Source organism: Onychomys torridus, chromosome 21, assembly GCF_903995425.1.
Source record: "Onychomys torridus chromosome 21, mOncTor1.1, whole genome shotgun sequence".
NCBI classification, from domain to species: domain Eukaryota; kingdom Metazoa; phylum Chordata; class Mammalia; order Rodentia; family Cricetidae; genus Onychomys; species Onychomys torridus.
The window spans coordinates 22,744,561-22,761,464 of NC_050463.1; the positions used below are offsets into that span (position 1 = coordinate 22,744,561).

Genomic DNA, 16,904 nt, shown 5'->3' on the forward strand with positions numbered 1-16,904 from the left:
AGCATGCATGTGGGGTTAACTCATTTGTTTTTCTTCTTTCTCTTGCAGACACATTTGCCAGCAAAGTAGCAGCCACCCAGGACCAGTACGCAGATGCATCCATAGGCAATGTCACTGGAAGCAATGCTGTGAACGTCTTCCTGGGAATCGGCGTGGCCTGGTCTATTGCTGCCATCTACCATGCAGCCAACGGGGAACAGTTCAGAGTGTCACCTGGCACCCTAGCTTTCTCAGTCACGCTCTTCACCATTTTTGCATTCATCAACGTGGGGGTGCTGCTGTATCGGCGGAGGCCAGAAATAGGAGGTGAGCTGGGTGGGCCCCGGACTGCCAAGCTCCTCACATCCTGCCTGTTCGTGCTCCTGTGGCTATTGTACATTTTCTTCTCTTCCCTGGAGGCCTACTGCCACATAAAAGGCTTCTAAAGGAACGATCAGATATAGTAAATTTATATGTATACATATATATACATAAAAAATTATGTATAATGAACAGAGGAAACTGACATTTGTCATGTTCACTTAACCTGCTGATGGAATCCAGCTTCAAGAGCATACTCTGTACTAGGGCGGAAGTCAGAAACCACCATCTCCCATTCCCGGGGCATCATCGTGTTGAACAAGGCGTGGAGGCGGGGCCATCTTGCATCTCAGCCTAGAAGGGCTGGACTCTCTCCAAGTTCATAAACGGTTGAGGCTTTTATTTGTTCTTTCTTGTTTTGTTTTGTTCCCGATGGGGTCGGGGAGGTGGCGGTTGGCTTTTGATTTGGTTTGGTTTTACTTTGTTCCGTTTGGAGAGCCAGGATCCTACTTCTCTTTATGGGAAGCCGTGATCCACCCAACAGTGAATGGATGTGGGATCAATATGGAAGCCATTATGATTCTCTCCTCACCTCCTCCAAACACTTTACACATTACTTTGGATTAAGGAAGGAGCTGGGCATTGGATGAAGAAAGAAGCCACATCTTTACTATATTACCAAATTTTCTGCTTATCTCTGAGATGTGAACAGAGGTGATCTGCCTCAAGGAAGCAAAGCATGGGAACTGAAATGGAGCCAGGAAAAGCCATGATTCTAGATGTAGCTAAGGAAATGGTGCCTGGTACTCTTGTTCAACAGGCACAGGGATAACGTGCCTAGATTCCCAGGAACACACAGAACTCTTCATCCCTTAACCTCTTTAGCTCTGAACTGTGATTAGCAAGACCTTTATTCCTTCCAGCCCAGCTAATTCCCCAGGTATCCCATCCCAGACCTCCTCCTGCCCAACACCCAACCCCTGCAAGCAGGAATATTAACCCCATCCAAAAAAAAAAAAAAGAAAAGAAAAAAAAAAAAGAAAGAAAGAAATATATCATCATTTTGGTCATCACGTGTGTCCAGGCCCTGTGTTGCTGTTGCCTGAGATTTTTTCCATCCCTTTTATTTTCCATGGCCTGCACAATCCTGTTCCAGTCATGACTGAACATTTGCCCTCCTTCATATGCCTGTTTGGGAATGTTGTTGTGATCCCCATTACACAGTGCATGGACAAAAAAACAAATAAGACAAAGAGTATCTGTATATAGTAGAGTATAGCAAATACCGTTCTCCCATTCAGCGACGGTGATTGGACATTGAAGACGTAAGTGATTTTCTTCCCACCTGAGTTGTTACTTTTGAGTTGTTCCTGAGTTTGAATACCAGTAGGGGGAAAAAAAGAAAAGAAAAGAAAATGGCTTAATGTTCATGAATTTCCAAGAAGCAATAATTGTCCATGTGAGGAGAGATTAAAGTTATTGAGAGGACCGCAGGAAAACGACAGAGGTCTCCATGGGATTTTAGCCATCTAGAACATATCAGAGGCCTCCACGATTCACCCATCATTAATTCAGGCAGGCCAAAGAGAGAGGCTTGGGAGAAAAGTGGATCCTGTGGGTGTGCCTGGACTTTGAGAGCCACTTTTTCCACACTACCCCTCCCCCAAAGTATTTATTGCACATCTGCTCTGTCTGGCACAGACGGTGGATAGTGCGAGTTCCTTTTATTTTTCTATGTAGAAGGCTGGTTTGAGCCCTGCTTCATTCACCTTCTAGACCCTGACTTCATTAGCAACACCTGAGTGGAAAAAAAAAAAAAAAAAAAAAAAAAACAGGGTGACCAGTAGGCCTCTTAGAAGTCCCCTATGTATGATGCAAAGAGGAGATGAGTCAAAGGGACCTAGGCCTCCCAGGAGGATTGCACTGGGGATCTTTAACCCTTGGAAGGAAACAGCTCTTTCTGTACAAAAACACCAAAGAGCAAAGAAAAATCCAACATTCCAAAAGTAGTGATTCCACTAATGAGGGAAAATGGAATGGCTTTGCCCATCTCTCAGAGACTTCTCTGAGACCTCTGTGGCCCTTTGCATTGATTCAAAGATACTTAAGAAAATGTTGCTGAGACCTCCTTTCTCTTCTTCCACTGTGATCATAGCTGTCCATTATTTAATAAACATTTTAGTGACTGAGTGAATAGTTAGATACCTGTTACCCATTCAATAGGCCAGGTAATATACTACCTCCTGGTAGCTGAACAGTGACCAAGACAGCCCAGATTCCCACCCCCAGGGGATATGTAGTGGATGGGATTCCTATTCAGATTGTAAGAGTTGACCTAACCATACTGAAAGGGTTTTATCTTGCAAGAGAAAAATAATTATGACTTGTTTTTAACACAATCACATTAAAATTGCACAACAGAAGCAGTTGACCAAATGCTCATTTTTTTTCTTGAAAGAATGTAATGTTTAGCTTTGGAAAAGCACACTTTAGCCTTGGCCAACTGGTAGGTTTGTTCATCTTCCTACTTTAGACCAAGACGGGTAATCATGATGATGACCGGAACCTGTTTTTAATCTAGGTGGCAATGATACCTTTTTCCATAACAAGATACCACAGCCCACCAACAATGGTGACACTGGTGACCTCAGTGGTACATTCTAACTCATCTTGTTTTCATTTTTTTTAAACTTCATTTTAGATTTTAAAAGTGGAAAGCTAGCCTAAAACTACTAAGTAAATACAGCCCAAGGATATACATGATTAAAACATTAGAAAGGTTTTGCACTGTTTTGTTTGTTTGGTTTGTTTGCTTGTTTGTTTTACATTCCATCTTTGGAATGTCAATTATCCTGTAGTGGATTTTCACAGAGAACTTCCCAAGAAATTCTTGCTGTTGGTCAGCTTCAAGGTTCAAGTTTTTTTCGTTTGTTTGCCTGGTCAGTCTTCATGCTGTAGGGAAAATATGATTCTGGATGTTCAGGGTTGTTAATTATTATGTGTAAAATGATTTCATTTTATTGGTTTGAGTATTCTATTTTGTGTGTATTGTGCACAGCTGTAGGGGGACAGGCACTCCCAGTGCTGTTCCTTAAAATTGGTACACATTATTGACACGGAAGAAAAAAAATAATAAAGTTTCTAATTGTTTGTGATTTCATCACCAGTGGCACAGCATAGTCTGTTCTGAGGAATGCCTCCCCTCATGATCACCTACTCCATTCTCCATTGTTTGTTTTTATGTTCTGAAGAAATAAAGACCAAAAAGGTATCATTGTGCATGTGGTATCCTCATCTATGGGAAAGGAGACAACCAGAATTCAGGGGTGAGCAAATGTCAGCTCTTTGGTCATGCAGTGTTCTCATTTAAATGTCCCAAGAGTGGCACATGGAGTCTGAGTGTCTAGCTGTCCTGTGATGCTGTGATCAACATTGGGTGTGCCTTGTTTCCACTGCTTTCTCGCCTTTTAGTTTGATTCTATCTTCTTGCTTTCTACACCCAAGAACATGGACTCAAACTATGATTGGTCAGGCAACTTTCAGCACACAGCATGATATACAAAATCATGTAGCCCATCACAATGGTTATTGGAAGAACAGTTACTTCCCAAGGGACAAGCAGATTGCCCACTTAGTATTGTGTATTGTATTTCTTCTTGCTCCCAGGACAGCTTATGTGTTATGTTATTAATTTCCAGCTCTATGAATTGTATAAGTTACTGACTTTCCTATCTCGTACAATCAAAAGAGCACAGAAGAGGTGAAACCAGACATAGAATAGGAATTGTGGGAAAAGAATAGTGTCCTCTTACCATGGTACATTCTTGACAGACAGTAGGTGCATGAAAATGGCACTCTGTCCATCTATCATCTTAAAGATTCCCACAGAATCTTTCGTCACAGCCTCATGTGGGCATGTGTGGCACATTTTCAAGGGGGAAGAAAATAAGGTACAACTTGAATACTCTTCTTGAGTCAAAGAATCGATATGCCTCCTGAATATTGATCTTTAATTTCATATCAAATTGGTAGCCAGTGTTTACTGCTTGGACAAAGAGCAAAGTGAGTACTATAGTGGGGATCCTTGACTATTTAATAGACTTCAGCCAAATTCTCGAGTGCTTAGGAGCAAACGTTCACAATGATCCAGTGCTCCCAACCAGGAAGCTTTCAGAGAACCTTGCCTTCTATAGTATAAACGCACTAAGTTTTTGTGGCTGTTGCTTCTCAAATATAAGATGACAGCATAAACATGCTGTCTGAAACAAGCCTGAGGGATGGACAGGTAGCTCCTTGCATCTCACCAGCATCCTCTCCCCAAGAAGTGATCTCAGTACAAATAGAAATGCATTGTTCCCATCATCCTTTCCACACCGGGCCTTCCTCATTAGAAAGTCCATGTTTTCACACTTCCGGGCTTAAGCTCTCAAAAGAAAATGAGAGCGGCTAGTTTGCTCTCACATCTGACACCTTTGTCGAAGAAATTAGAGTCCCCCCCCACGCCCCCACCTCTTTTTCTAAAGCAACTCAGCTTCAAGAAGACTTCTTTCATTTTCCTTCTGAGCTGAAAAATGTGGAATCCATCTCTCGATTTTGATTTTCCTTTTCTGATCTTGGGAAACTATACCCAGAGCAAGTCGTGGCTGTACCTTCATGACCTTAAGAACGTGTAGCCATTTCACCATTGACAATGTATGTACGTCCGAACTTACAACTATAATCTAGCATGCTCTATAAGAATCATGCCTCTTGGACAAGGCATTCTAACCACTGGCAAAAACTAGAAAGTGTGACTATCAGGTTTGCAAATAAGTGGTGTGTCACAGAAAAGAGATGTGCGAAATCCACATTTATCTTCCTGAGGACATGTGTTCTTGTGAATAGATTCATTAATGTGTGTTCATGTCTCCCCACATATTTTATTTGATTTCTCTTGTAATGGATTGGGGATTTTGCTGTTCTTTTCAAACACTATTATTGCCATAGCCATTGTTTTCACACAGGCCCGCACATTGCAAAGGTTGGGTAGTCCTGATGGTACTGTATCGCCAGGGATATCGTGGAAAAGCAGCATAACTGAAATAGTTAGGTGTTTCATTTTTAATTCTTAACCAGGCCATGGATAACAATCTCCCAAAGCAGAGAATGTCCTTCCCACAGAAGGGCCAACCACTGAGAGGTAGAATTCCTAAGAGAGGCAGGGGATGCTTTTGCTGTCCAGTCCATAGGGAATGGTAACTCTCCAGCCTGCTGTGACATTACCTCAGCCTGCCAAGGTATCCAAACAGATGCACTTGGAGAATCCCCAGATTTTCAGTTTTGTCAAAGGTTCTCCATTTCCACTGCCTCAAGGGACATTTACACATCATGAGTTCTTTTTGATGTACTTACTTTTAGCGAAGAGCGTCACTTCAGAGTGCAGACTTTCCTTGCCACATTGTCCAACTTTCGTCCTTCTTCATTGGCCACTCTTAGTGCACTCAATAAACTTTGTGGCGCCCGCTGTTACTGCTCAGCAATAGGGGAAGACTCGTGCTACAAGGAATTGCTCAGGAATTTTTCTTCCAAGAGCGAACTTGTCATGGAAAATCAACTAGGATGACTTTTCACACAGACAGCAGATTTTAGAACAAAGTGTAGTATCTCCACAAATGCTTGGGGTATGTGGTACCCTAGAGTGACATGCTAATTCACTAATGTCTTTTGGGGTCATATTTATCATGCCCAGTGTCCATCTCCCAGCCTATTCTATCAATAAATACAGAGTGGGAAAGAACAGTAAAACATATGTCCCCAAACCCCATGAAGAGGTTTCTCTAAAGGTGCCATACATAAACACAGAAAAATCAATATGACTCTAAGAACCATTATGAGAGGCTTGAGTGTTTCACTGGTTACTGTGTTTCGGGTAGGCAATGTGTAGGAAAACTCACATTAATGACCAAATAGACCAAGAAAGAAATGACCAAATTTCAGGGTTACTGGATCTGCTTTCATAGTTCATGCACAGAGCCCACCCCTAATAATCTGTGTGCTACAAAGACAGGTATACTCTGCCAAATCTAAAAATGTGCCAGAGGCAGGGAAAGCTGATTATCGGGATGACTCTACAGCCCTCTCTACCGGCACTCCTTGCCAGTGAGTGTACCATGTGCAGAACTGCTTCTTAGACTCCCTTGCACACATGTAGCAGAGGAGATCAGTGATCCCAGGAAGAGATCTTTTCTCAAAGTGTGGTTGTTCATTTGCAATGTCCCACATCCATTGTGAAGATCATAATCCAGAGTTTTCTTTCCACACAAGAGAACTACCCCTATGTATTAAATGTATTAAATTAAACCAAATATGGAACCGCTTCAGAAAATATTTCACCAAAGAAATAAACTAGGTAGTGCTTTGGTGATATGAGTCATATGACCGTAATGGTTGCTTGTGTGAAAAAAAAAAATATGAGACCGTGAATCTTTCTCTACTTTGCTACATTCATTTTAGCAAACATTAGACTTGAAAAATATCCCAAAGAAAAATCTTAGTTTATTCAACTGTATTGCAATAATGCTCATAGAATCAAGTTGTATGATTAAGATAATGATGTGAATTAGCTACACTTTGACAAGATTATATTTTTTAAATGAAATAGTTTGGCACAAAGAACATGTGTTAAGTAGGATTTCATAATGTATTACCCTTATTTAAGATATTTGAAAGTCATTAGCCTTAAGTAAGAAAGATTCCCAGTCTCCTGAGACAACTGTATAATTTAAACTCATTCTCCTGTTTGACATGAAAATCAAAGCTGGGCATATATAGTTTTTTGCTTGGACAGCTAAAGAAAAGTATGCTTTTGGCATACTTTCCATGTCATTGAATTATTTTATGGAATACATTAGAGCTGTGCAGATGTCTCATAAAAATATTTTTCAAGAATTTCCTTCCATTTTTAAATATATAATGCTTTTAAATTACTCACCTTGGTAATGTAATACTTCCCCCCTTTTAAAAGAGGACTCCATTTTGATATTGTTACTAACATTTCAGGATTAATTATAATGTTGAATCGATATATGGGATGGGACATTGAACTTGAGTCTAGCCCCCATAACCACGTGGTCCAGGCAGCTCTACCAGTAGTTAAATGTTTCTGAAGGGCCTGCATTCTTGGGTAAAACTAATGTGAATGTTGCATTTAGTCTTTTTTCTACCAAAGGATTGCATTTTAACTGGTGCAAAACAAAGTTCGGAGTATTTGGATGACTAGCTGCGAGATTCTTTCTCTTGAAATTGGACATTGTTTCAACACTGGCTCTCCCCTCTCCTATTTCTCCCACACCATACAGATATGTACATTAAAAACAAAAATAACTTTCACATGTCCAGTAACCAGAACTGCATTCTACATAACTAGGGTTGCCCAGAAATTCAGGTCAACTTAGTTTCTTTCATATCATATCTCTGTCATGAATGGAAGAAAGTGCAAATAAGGAGTGTTATTCTTAAAGGTGTACATTCCAAGTTGTTCAAGAACTGTTCAGAATAAGAGGTATTCTTCTCGAAACAGATATAAAAATATTTTAAAAAAAAATAAGAAATTCATTTTTATGTCTTTTATTTAGCCAGCATTTCAGATAGGAAGCCTTTAGGGTTGATTTGGTTCTGTCTGCTTTTTTGAATGAATGTCAAAAACAGCTCTTGAAAAAAAAAAAACAAATTCTGGTCAAGGCCAAATTCTGGAAGTTAATAGGATGGGATTTTATATTTTCGCTGGAGAGATGGTACCAAGCAGGCAGGCAACCATGTATCAGTTAATACTTTCTAGAAATGTATTTTGGCATGATGGGAGATACAGAGGAGGGGGGTCTCACCCAATCTGTCCACAGATATTTTGTCACCCAGTCTGTGGATCCTTCACTAGCTCTGGCTGAGGTTAGACACCCTCAACAGAGCCAACTCCCTCCCCACAACCTTTAATCTGTTGATCGTCTTGTCGCTGCCATTTCTCCTCCGAAATCCGACTAGCCCGGCCAAAGAGTTGCCCATGAGACTTCTCAAGGGTCCTCCCAGGGCAAGGCATGGAGCTGAATGTGTGCAAAGCCCTTGGAAATCATTTACAGTTCTTATCATTAAGCCCTCAAAAAATGTTTGTCTTTGAAACTCCAGGAACAGAGTTCTGCTGTCATCAGTGTCTTATAGGAACTCTAATGGTCATGCCATTGGTCAAGTGAAAAGAAAGATTGCTTTGTTACTGCTTAGGATTCATTTCACCCTGCTTCAGAGCTTCCACTAATCAATATCAGCTTTTACAGCCAGTAGCATTCTGTCTTTCCCTCAAATTTAGAATCGTTTTATTTAAAAAAAAAAAAAAAAAAAAAAACCACTCAGAATTATTTTGGGTCTCTTTAAAGGCGTGACAAAATATTTAATAATTTTTCAAAACCAAAACAGAAGGAAGGAAGGGTCTGCAGAAGCTGCTGGGTTAGCGATGATGACAGGGTTTTTGTTGGGCTGTCTTGATGTTTTGCCCTTCTTGGTAACTTTATATTTACCCCATTCCCAGTGGAATGTTCTCCATACTCAGTCTATAAGGGGATACAGAAAGAGCATTGGTCTCCACTTTCTATCTTTTTAAATCCTCCCAGGGAAAGAGAACAGCTATTTCAGAGCATATAATGTAGGGGGCAGGGGAATGCCAAGTACTTCACTGGTTGAACCAGAAGCTTTGAACGAAAGCACACATCATTTTGACTGTCTCTAAATTAATACTGTGCTCACTAAACAGCTGACATAAAATGGGTGGAGCTCGACCAATATCAAATGGGTGATTACAGATTGACAAGGGACCAGATAGAAGTCAAGCCAGAGACACAGAAAATGAGCCAGTTTAACAAAGCCTCCATCCACGATCACTCACTGACTTCCCTCTCAGGTCAAACTTCAAAAAATAATACCCAGTCTAGCCACAGTCACTCAGTGACTTCCCACTCAGTTCAAACTTTGAAAAATAATAATAATTCAATCTAGGCAGTGGAGCAGTTTCAAAATCAGACTTTGTATCTTGGACACAAACTCATAAACTTCAAGCATTTGTTTTGATAAAATGTTATAGTAAGTATCACAAGGTAAGGTAAAGAATTAAAGGCGGATGATTTAAAACAATTAACACTGGCCCTGGATTTAATCAGATTCCAATTACAGCCTTCTAATTAAATTAACCTTTCATTTTGGTCTAAGGATATTTTATGAATGTGAGATTATTTAACAGGGTCATTCTAAAACTGATCAAAGATCTTCCCTTTAAGAAAAATAGAAATAATGATTTTCTTAATTTTCACATTCTGTCTTTCACCATGAAGATGAATGGGTTTGAACTCCACCAGCACATTCCAGAGTCTTCTATGAGCCAGTCACCATGTAGGACTGGTTAGTTAGCATTTCAAGTTGTGGAAAGCTTGTTCTTGGTGTCAATTACTTTGTCATTATTGAAGTTCCTTCTACTAACTACCTACATTGAACGTCCTTGACGTGGTGGCTTCTGGCTCCTCTCTGAGCTAAAACTGCGCTCCTCATCAATTGACAGCCTCTAGAGAAGAGGACCTTAGCTTCTCTCTGAGTACACAGTGCTCTCTCTCTTCACGTGAATGCTCAGTCATCATCAGAGAGGAGACTCAAAGGCTTTCTCTTCTGGAAAGGTAGATAGATCTATTTGTTTCAGAAAGTTATGAACCTTCAGATCTCTCCGGCTTTGAATCTTCCCATTGCTACAGGAGGGATGGATGATGTCCTTGTTTTCCAGAACACATCAAGCCCCTCTGTGGTCAGTAGCTTCCTGGTTCCTTCCTCTGGTAGGCATGGGCCAAAGATGCTTCACATTGCCAACCAGTTGTTCCTCCTTGTACTCAATTAACAGAACAAGTGCCCAGCCAGCTGAGCCACATGCATCTGGGAGGAACTTACCAATTTATTTGAAAATAATTACTTATACACTGCTGGGCTGAGGGTATGGGAAGTTTCCTCCATTTGAAGTAGCACCTAAAAGGTTGGAATGGATTTCAACTCATTGACCTTCTGAAGGCCAAATCCATTCTTCTTCTAAGGGTGACCTTTAAGTTTCCACAGTGTCTCACAGCAATTCCCCTTTCGTTTTGCATTCCTTAAGCTTCCCAGCAGATTGGAGAAAGAAAGAGATTGTCAGCACTGTTTTCTACTAAGCTATATGAAATTATAAACAAGCTGCCCAGCGGCCAGCAGCCCACCCCCTCCAAGTTTATTTAAAGGTACAAGTATTCTAGAGGAAAATGAAAAAAAGGGGATACCATTTGTTACAGATTCAATTGTCTGTTAAATACCCTCTTTGTTATGGAGAAATGACTACTGCAAAAGATTTCACAGAAAGACTTCTTAAATCATAACCATAGCGATTACCTGGACTGCCACAGCCACAATGCTTCCTTGGTGATCTGAAATGGCACATAAAACACAGAAAAAGCATGTAGACATTTTCACAAGGAAAGGAAGGGAAAAAAAATAATAACAGAGCTCTGCTTATGTAAACAAAGAATATTTCCGTGGAATGAATGTAAGCTTTCTCTTGAAGGAATCCCAATTGGAATGTCTTAAGAAATGACAAAACTGTTTCAACATCAGTGGGAGTAAAGAGTCCCAGCTTTATTAGTCCTGAGCCACAAAGCCAAATTTGTGAGGGGGAAGAGAGGGGTAACCAAACATGACTGACACATTGCAACAGATAAAATGGCTTGGTGAGCCTCAGCGTAGAGAGGAGACATTTAAATGGGTAATATTTTTGTTCCAAGTACAATCATTTCTGTGACTGCTGCTTGGGAATAAAAATATCCTTCCTTTTCTCATTATAGGTTTCCATCCAGAGCTGCCGTTCGGTTGCAGTAAATGCACCAGATTTTTAAATGGCAATGATTCTGTCACATCAAATTTGACCTCTATTTCACTTTTGATTAAGAAATAGTAAACTGCAAAAAAAAAAAAAATAGTGTTTCATCTTTGTAAAAATATGCACCATAGGCATTTTCTGCTGGTGACTGCCTTAAGCAATCCAAGTTGTGCTGTCAATCAAAGAGAAGTCTTTGCTTAAGGAAGAGAATCCCCTTCCCCCCAACAAACTCAGCCTTCCTTCCATTCCCACAAATGCCTGTCAATCTCCCTCAACCCCTGCCAGAGCCCCACCTCTTCAGCTGACCCAGGTCTTCCAGCCAAGCAAATGGCAATCTCTAATTCTGCCTGCTGACTGGCTTGTCCACCTTAACTTGTGCTCACCTGAAAGCCCAGAATGTCCCTTGAAACCTTCCCTCTCTTCAATCTTTTCCAGAAGCTCTTGGGATTAAGAAACTTTCACAGGGATTTCACTGAGAAATCAACAACTCATTTGTTTGTGTTCAGCCAAGAAACTGTGAACAAATTTAGTCACAGCGTTAATTACCCTGAAGTAATAAGGTGACTGTCACCTAAGTGGAGGAAGAGAACTGTAACATTATTACGAAAATAATATTATATGAAGAAAGACTGTAGACTTTTCTAGAAATGGACTTTCAGGGCATCATGCTTAATAACGTAGAAAATTATATAGGGAGGCCAGAGCATAGAACATGGGTTAGAAGGGTTAGAATTACATTTGATAGACATGTTTATTGTATATGTTGATATATTGTTGATATATTGATATATATATTGACTTTCTAAACCTAAAACGGTCTATAATTAAACCAACACCCGTGGAATCTAGCCCTTGCCACTTGAGCTCCTGGAGAGAAAATTCAGTATTGATCTCCCCATCCCACATGGAAAAGCTTTGATGTGAGAAAGCAATTAGGGTGACAAGAGACACACTATATAAAGATTATTTTAGAATAAGCAACCACAGCGATTCTTAAAAGTTTGGTCTGCAGCCAAGCCGCATCAGCAAGGACTAGGAAACCTGTGAAAAATGCAGATCAGCTGCTCCCACTTGAGACCCCCAGCCCTCTATAAATCAGAAATGCCAGGAGTAGGCGCCGCACTGCGCCTTTTAACTAGCTCTTTGAATCATTCTAATGCATGCTGCAGTTCAAAACCATCAATCCACACAGTGCTCTGCATGGCTAGGAATGATCAATGTCACCCCCTCTTTAACTCTGCTCCCCCAGAAAGAAGCTTAAAGGCTTAAATGACAGACTTCCTCTCAGCACAATAGTCTCAGACATGTGGGTTTAAAAGTCCATAATTCAGACTTGGAATTCAATTTGAAGGAAAACTAACTTCACAGTTGCTTCTTGTTTTTGTTTTTTCTTCTTTTCTTTTCTTTCTTTCTTTTTTTTTTTTTTGAATGGGACTCCAGGAATCCTCTCTTCCCTGAGTCTTTCTTTTAAAATATAACTGTGCATGCACTTTACCTGACCACCCTACAGTCCAGAAAACAACTAAGGGACCATTTCTCATAGTTGGTTGCCTGTGGTATCCTTAATGGGAAACTCTTGTAGTGGTCCTGCATCCTACTGAATGAATGTCTTCTGGTTTGAGGAGTGGAAGTCTACTGAGATACAGTGACTACTTGTTAGAGTTTGGGAAGCTGGTTCAAGATAAACCTCGGGGCTCATAGGGCTTGGAAACAACAGGCACCATAGGCATCACCCCTGGGGTCAACTTCGAAGGCTCTCTTGCTGGCATTAGAGTACTGAATATTCAGGTCACTTGGCAGATGAGAATGTCTTACAAAGCTAGGCTAAGATAGTGAGTTATCTGAGTATGTGTGGACATGTGTCTGTCTGTCCTCTAAAATCTAACCTGAAACTCTTCAGTACTTAAAATACCCGTGTGTGTTTGTCCTTGCTTTGAAGCCAGAAAAGCAATTCAAGAATCTGTGTGCCTCTACTGCTGCTGGTCAAAACTGAGCGCTGATTGTCCATTTGCGCTGGTGGGGGTGGGGTGATGCTTTCCCGTTGACACCCTCTCTCCTGTCCTATACCTCTCAAACAAACCTGACTACTTACAGCCCCAGTTCCAGAACAGCTCATTTGGTCTCAATCATCATCATCTCCACTTAGATATATTCTTTTACTCAAAATCAAAGCCTCTTTGAGAGTCACATCACTACAGCAGGCCATTGCCGTGATGGGATATAATATTTGCAGCTGAAGGCCTAAGTCAGATTCCATGCAATCGCCTCAAATATGTCACTAAGATCCAAAGCCTTGATATTTTTTTCTGACCTTTGAAAGTCACCTTGGAAGCCTCCACAGTGGAAACTTCCAAGGTGAAATTGCCACGCATCTCTCCTCGGTCCACAATCCACGCACTGTGTAATTTGCTCTGATCCCGAGGCCTTGAAATAAACCTGGATTTGAATCACAAAAGAGCAGGAAAACAGTTGGATAATGAAAGACCCTTATTGAATAGAACATCAAAAAGGCTCGGACGTGAGAAGGTAGCATATGATTGTTTTAAAACCATAAGCATATTTGCCTGTGAGTGCCATTCCCAGTGATAGTCACAGGTTAATGGAACAACACAAGTCTCCTCCCAAAAAGCCATATTAACCACCGCTGGCACAACTGTTACTGTAACCGGACTTCCCGTGGTTTATTTGTAGAGTACAAAGCGTACACCAATGAGACTTCCCGTTCATAGCTCTCTAAACAAGGGCCAGGAAAGGAAATGGCTATTGTACATAGGGACAGAACATGGTTCTACCACAGTATTCCATGGGGCAGGCAAGAGGGTTGAGATCTCCAGCTGGAAACTAATTCACAATTGTCCCATGCCTCTAGTGGCTGTTGGTGGCCATTCTTCACCACTGAACAAAGTTGGTGGATGATTTAAGGGTAAACTGAATTCATCCTGAGCCATTATAACAGGCAATCCCTATAGAAAAGGTTGGCATGTCCTCATGCCTGAAAGCTTCTCTAGAAAAGAGATGAGCACAAACAAGTCCCCCACCCCGACCCCACAGGCTAAAGGGTAAAGAGCAATGTGTACAGATGGACTCCCAGTGTAAGGGAGCCATCACAAATAATCCTCGCAGACAGACCAGGAGAAGGGAAAGACAGAATTAGAGGCAATCTTAGCGTGAGTGAGTGTACACAATCCTTACATTCCTCCAGCTCAACCTGGAGATGGCCCATGTCTAAGACTGTATTTTCAATAACTTCATCACACTTGGCATCTCCTGAATGGTGGTTTGGTGGTGATAATAGGGATGGAAGCTTAGCTGAATCTTTCAGCTTTGAACCTCTCAAGCCAACAAAGAAAATCTACAAAGATTGCCATTTTCAGCGCACAACACATACATAAAGGTGTGCACATCCTATGTCAGTAATTCTGTGGGGAAACACAATGTATAACCATCAGAAACTTTCCAGTGTATTCCTTCAGTGTTTTAGAGATAAAATTGGAGGGGGAAAGGAAAGGTAACATGCCCATGATTGCTAATTGTGTTAAAATTATGATCATCAGAAGTACTGTTAGAAATATTTGTGTAAAATACCTACAGCAATGGATCAATACTATTTGAATTTAACTGTCAATTTGTGCTCATTAAATATTTGTATATCTGTGGTGTTGTATGATCCTGAAATAGTGACCACATACCTGATAGGACTGGGAAAGAAAATGGCCTCCTTGAAATGTTAGAAGCAGAGAAAGTTACTTATTGTCTTCTGCCAAAGAGAATTGTTTAACGATCTGTAAAATGTAGATTAACTTCTTGTATTATGAATGTGATTGTAAGAAATGCTCACTCCATCACTTACCTTTTGAAAATGAATTTTTTTTGTGTGTTTCTCATGACCAAGGGAAATATTTTAAGCCGATGTAATACACAGAAGTCTTAGAAAAAGAAAGCTATATTTGAATCTGAAAATTCAGTGGCACATTTATCAGTCTTTTCCTCAAATTTGGACATCTCACTAGGTTGCATTTGGAGACCTTAAACACACCAACACTAATGACAGCTCTTGTCTCACAGAGAAAGCATTAAAACATTTCTCTTCAAGAACATTGAGTGGACAGGAATTACTGTCTGATTTTCTCACCCAACCACTCATTGACTCAGAGGTCTACCAGTGTTGCACAGAAAGTTAATTGACTGTGTACGCCAATTTAATCTGTGCAGTTAGCAAGAACTAGCCATTAAACTATATATTTAAATGTTTTGTAAATAAAATTTTGATTACTACAGTTTTGTTCAAACTTCTGTCTTTTAAAACAATTAGACTTGATTTGAACTTTTTAAATAATCTGTTCTATTAGATGTTGCGTTATTGACTGTGATTCAATGTACACTCAGCCATATTCCTGTGGGAAATATCAGTCCTATTGACTCTCTTGGTATGAGCCAGAAGCTCTTAGTTTCTCTAAGGACTTTAAGTATAAAGACAAAAAATTTAAAAAAAAATTAAAATGAAATGCTAGTGAAGAAATAAGAAGCCTATTGTATAAAATGTATTTTTAAAAAATCTTAAGATTCCTGTGATTTACACTGCCTGTTAATCTAGTCTCTTTGTGGAATAACCACAGCATATTCGTTAAAATGGAAACACCAAATATTTGTGATCTTTGTATAGCACCTTGTTATAATATGTGATTTCAAATGGTAAACATCTCTGTTGTGATGGCGTGAGCCCACAGAAGAATAAGTCCCTGCTGTTATGTAAAATCCAGCTCTCAGAATTGAGATTCCCTGCAGCTGCTCTATCACCAATAAACAAGAATTAATTGTGAAAAAAATACTTTTTAAGTTTATGATCACTGTGCATTTTGTTAATGAATTCAGAAAGTTTTATGTTTACCAGAAATTCTCTCAGCCAGTAAATACAACTGCTGATTTCAACCATTCAATCATTTCTGTGGTTTCTATAGTCTTGATCTAACTACCAGAAAAAAAAATTGGAAGATCGGTGCAAAGTATGTCCTAACAAAGATACAATAAATGACTTTTCCTGCATGCTGCCTGAGATATATTGTAATTTGAAATGTCTTATCAAAAAAAAGTATCTATTTCATAACCCAAACTGTAACTGGTAATATTTCTTATGTGTATAACTGAACGTATGTCAATATCAAAAGCAATGTCTGTCATACATGTATGTTATATGTGCTGTTTAATCGTGTTAAGCTGTAATTTGTGAGAATGTCATTGCCTGAACTATTGACTGTGTACAAATCATTGTCTTCACTGTTTTCCTAATCTCACATATTTCCTAACATTGAAATATAAATGTTTGTAAATGAGTCATTCATATTCTATCAACTTTCATGTACTTTTTTGTATGGCTCCGGTAACTAATATGAACAAAGGAAAATCAAAATATTCATTGTTGCAGGTCCAGGGACATTTTAGTTAATGGCCAAAATTTACTTATTCATTCAGTCAACAAACATCAGCTATGTACCTCCTGTGTCCTTTACAAAATATTGGAAAAATCCTTAATAGCCAGAGAAATCACCAATCTATGTCTTCTGCTGAGGATTTTTCATCCATCCCTAAGCCATGCTGTGAAGACCATGGACTTCAATCATTTTTATTTCTCCTATAACAAAGTCCAAAACTGTCTACAAAGGAGTCCTAGCTTAAGATGTAGTATATTTGATCTAGGAAGTAT

The 16,904-nt window shown here is 39.8% G+C and overlaps 1 protein-coding gene across 1 annotated transcript in view; it reads left to right on the forward strand.

The window, feature by feature from the left end:
• Slc8a1 (solute carrier family 8 member A1) overlaps positions 1-16,548 on the forward strand; it is a 310,778-nt gene extending 294,230 nt beyond the window's left edge. The window contains exon 11 of the mRNA XM_036170508.1: positions 49-16,548. Coding sequence (XP_036026401.1) covers positions 49-425 — 377 coding nt within the window. The 3' untranslated portion in view covers positions 426-16,548. The remainder of the gene's footprint in view (positions 1-48) is intronic.
• The last annotated feature ends 356 nt before the right edge of the window (positions 16,549-16,904 follow it).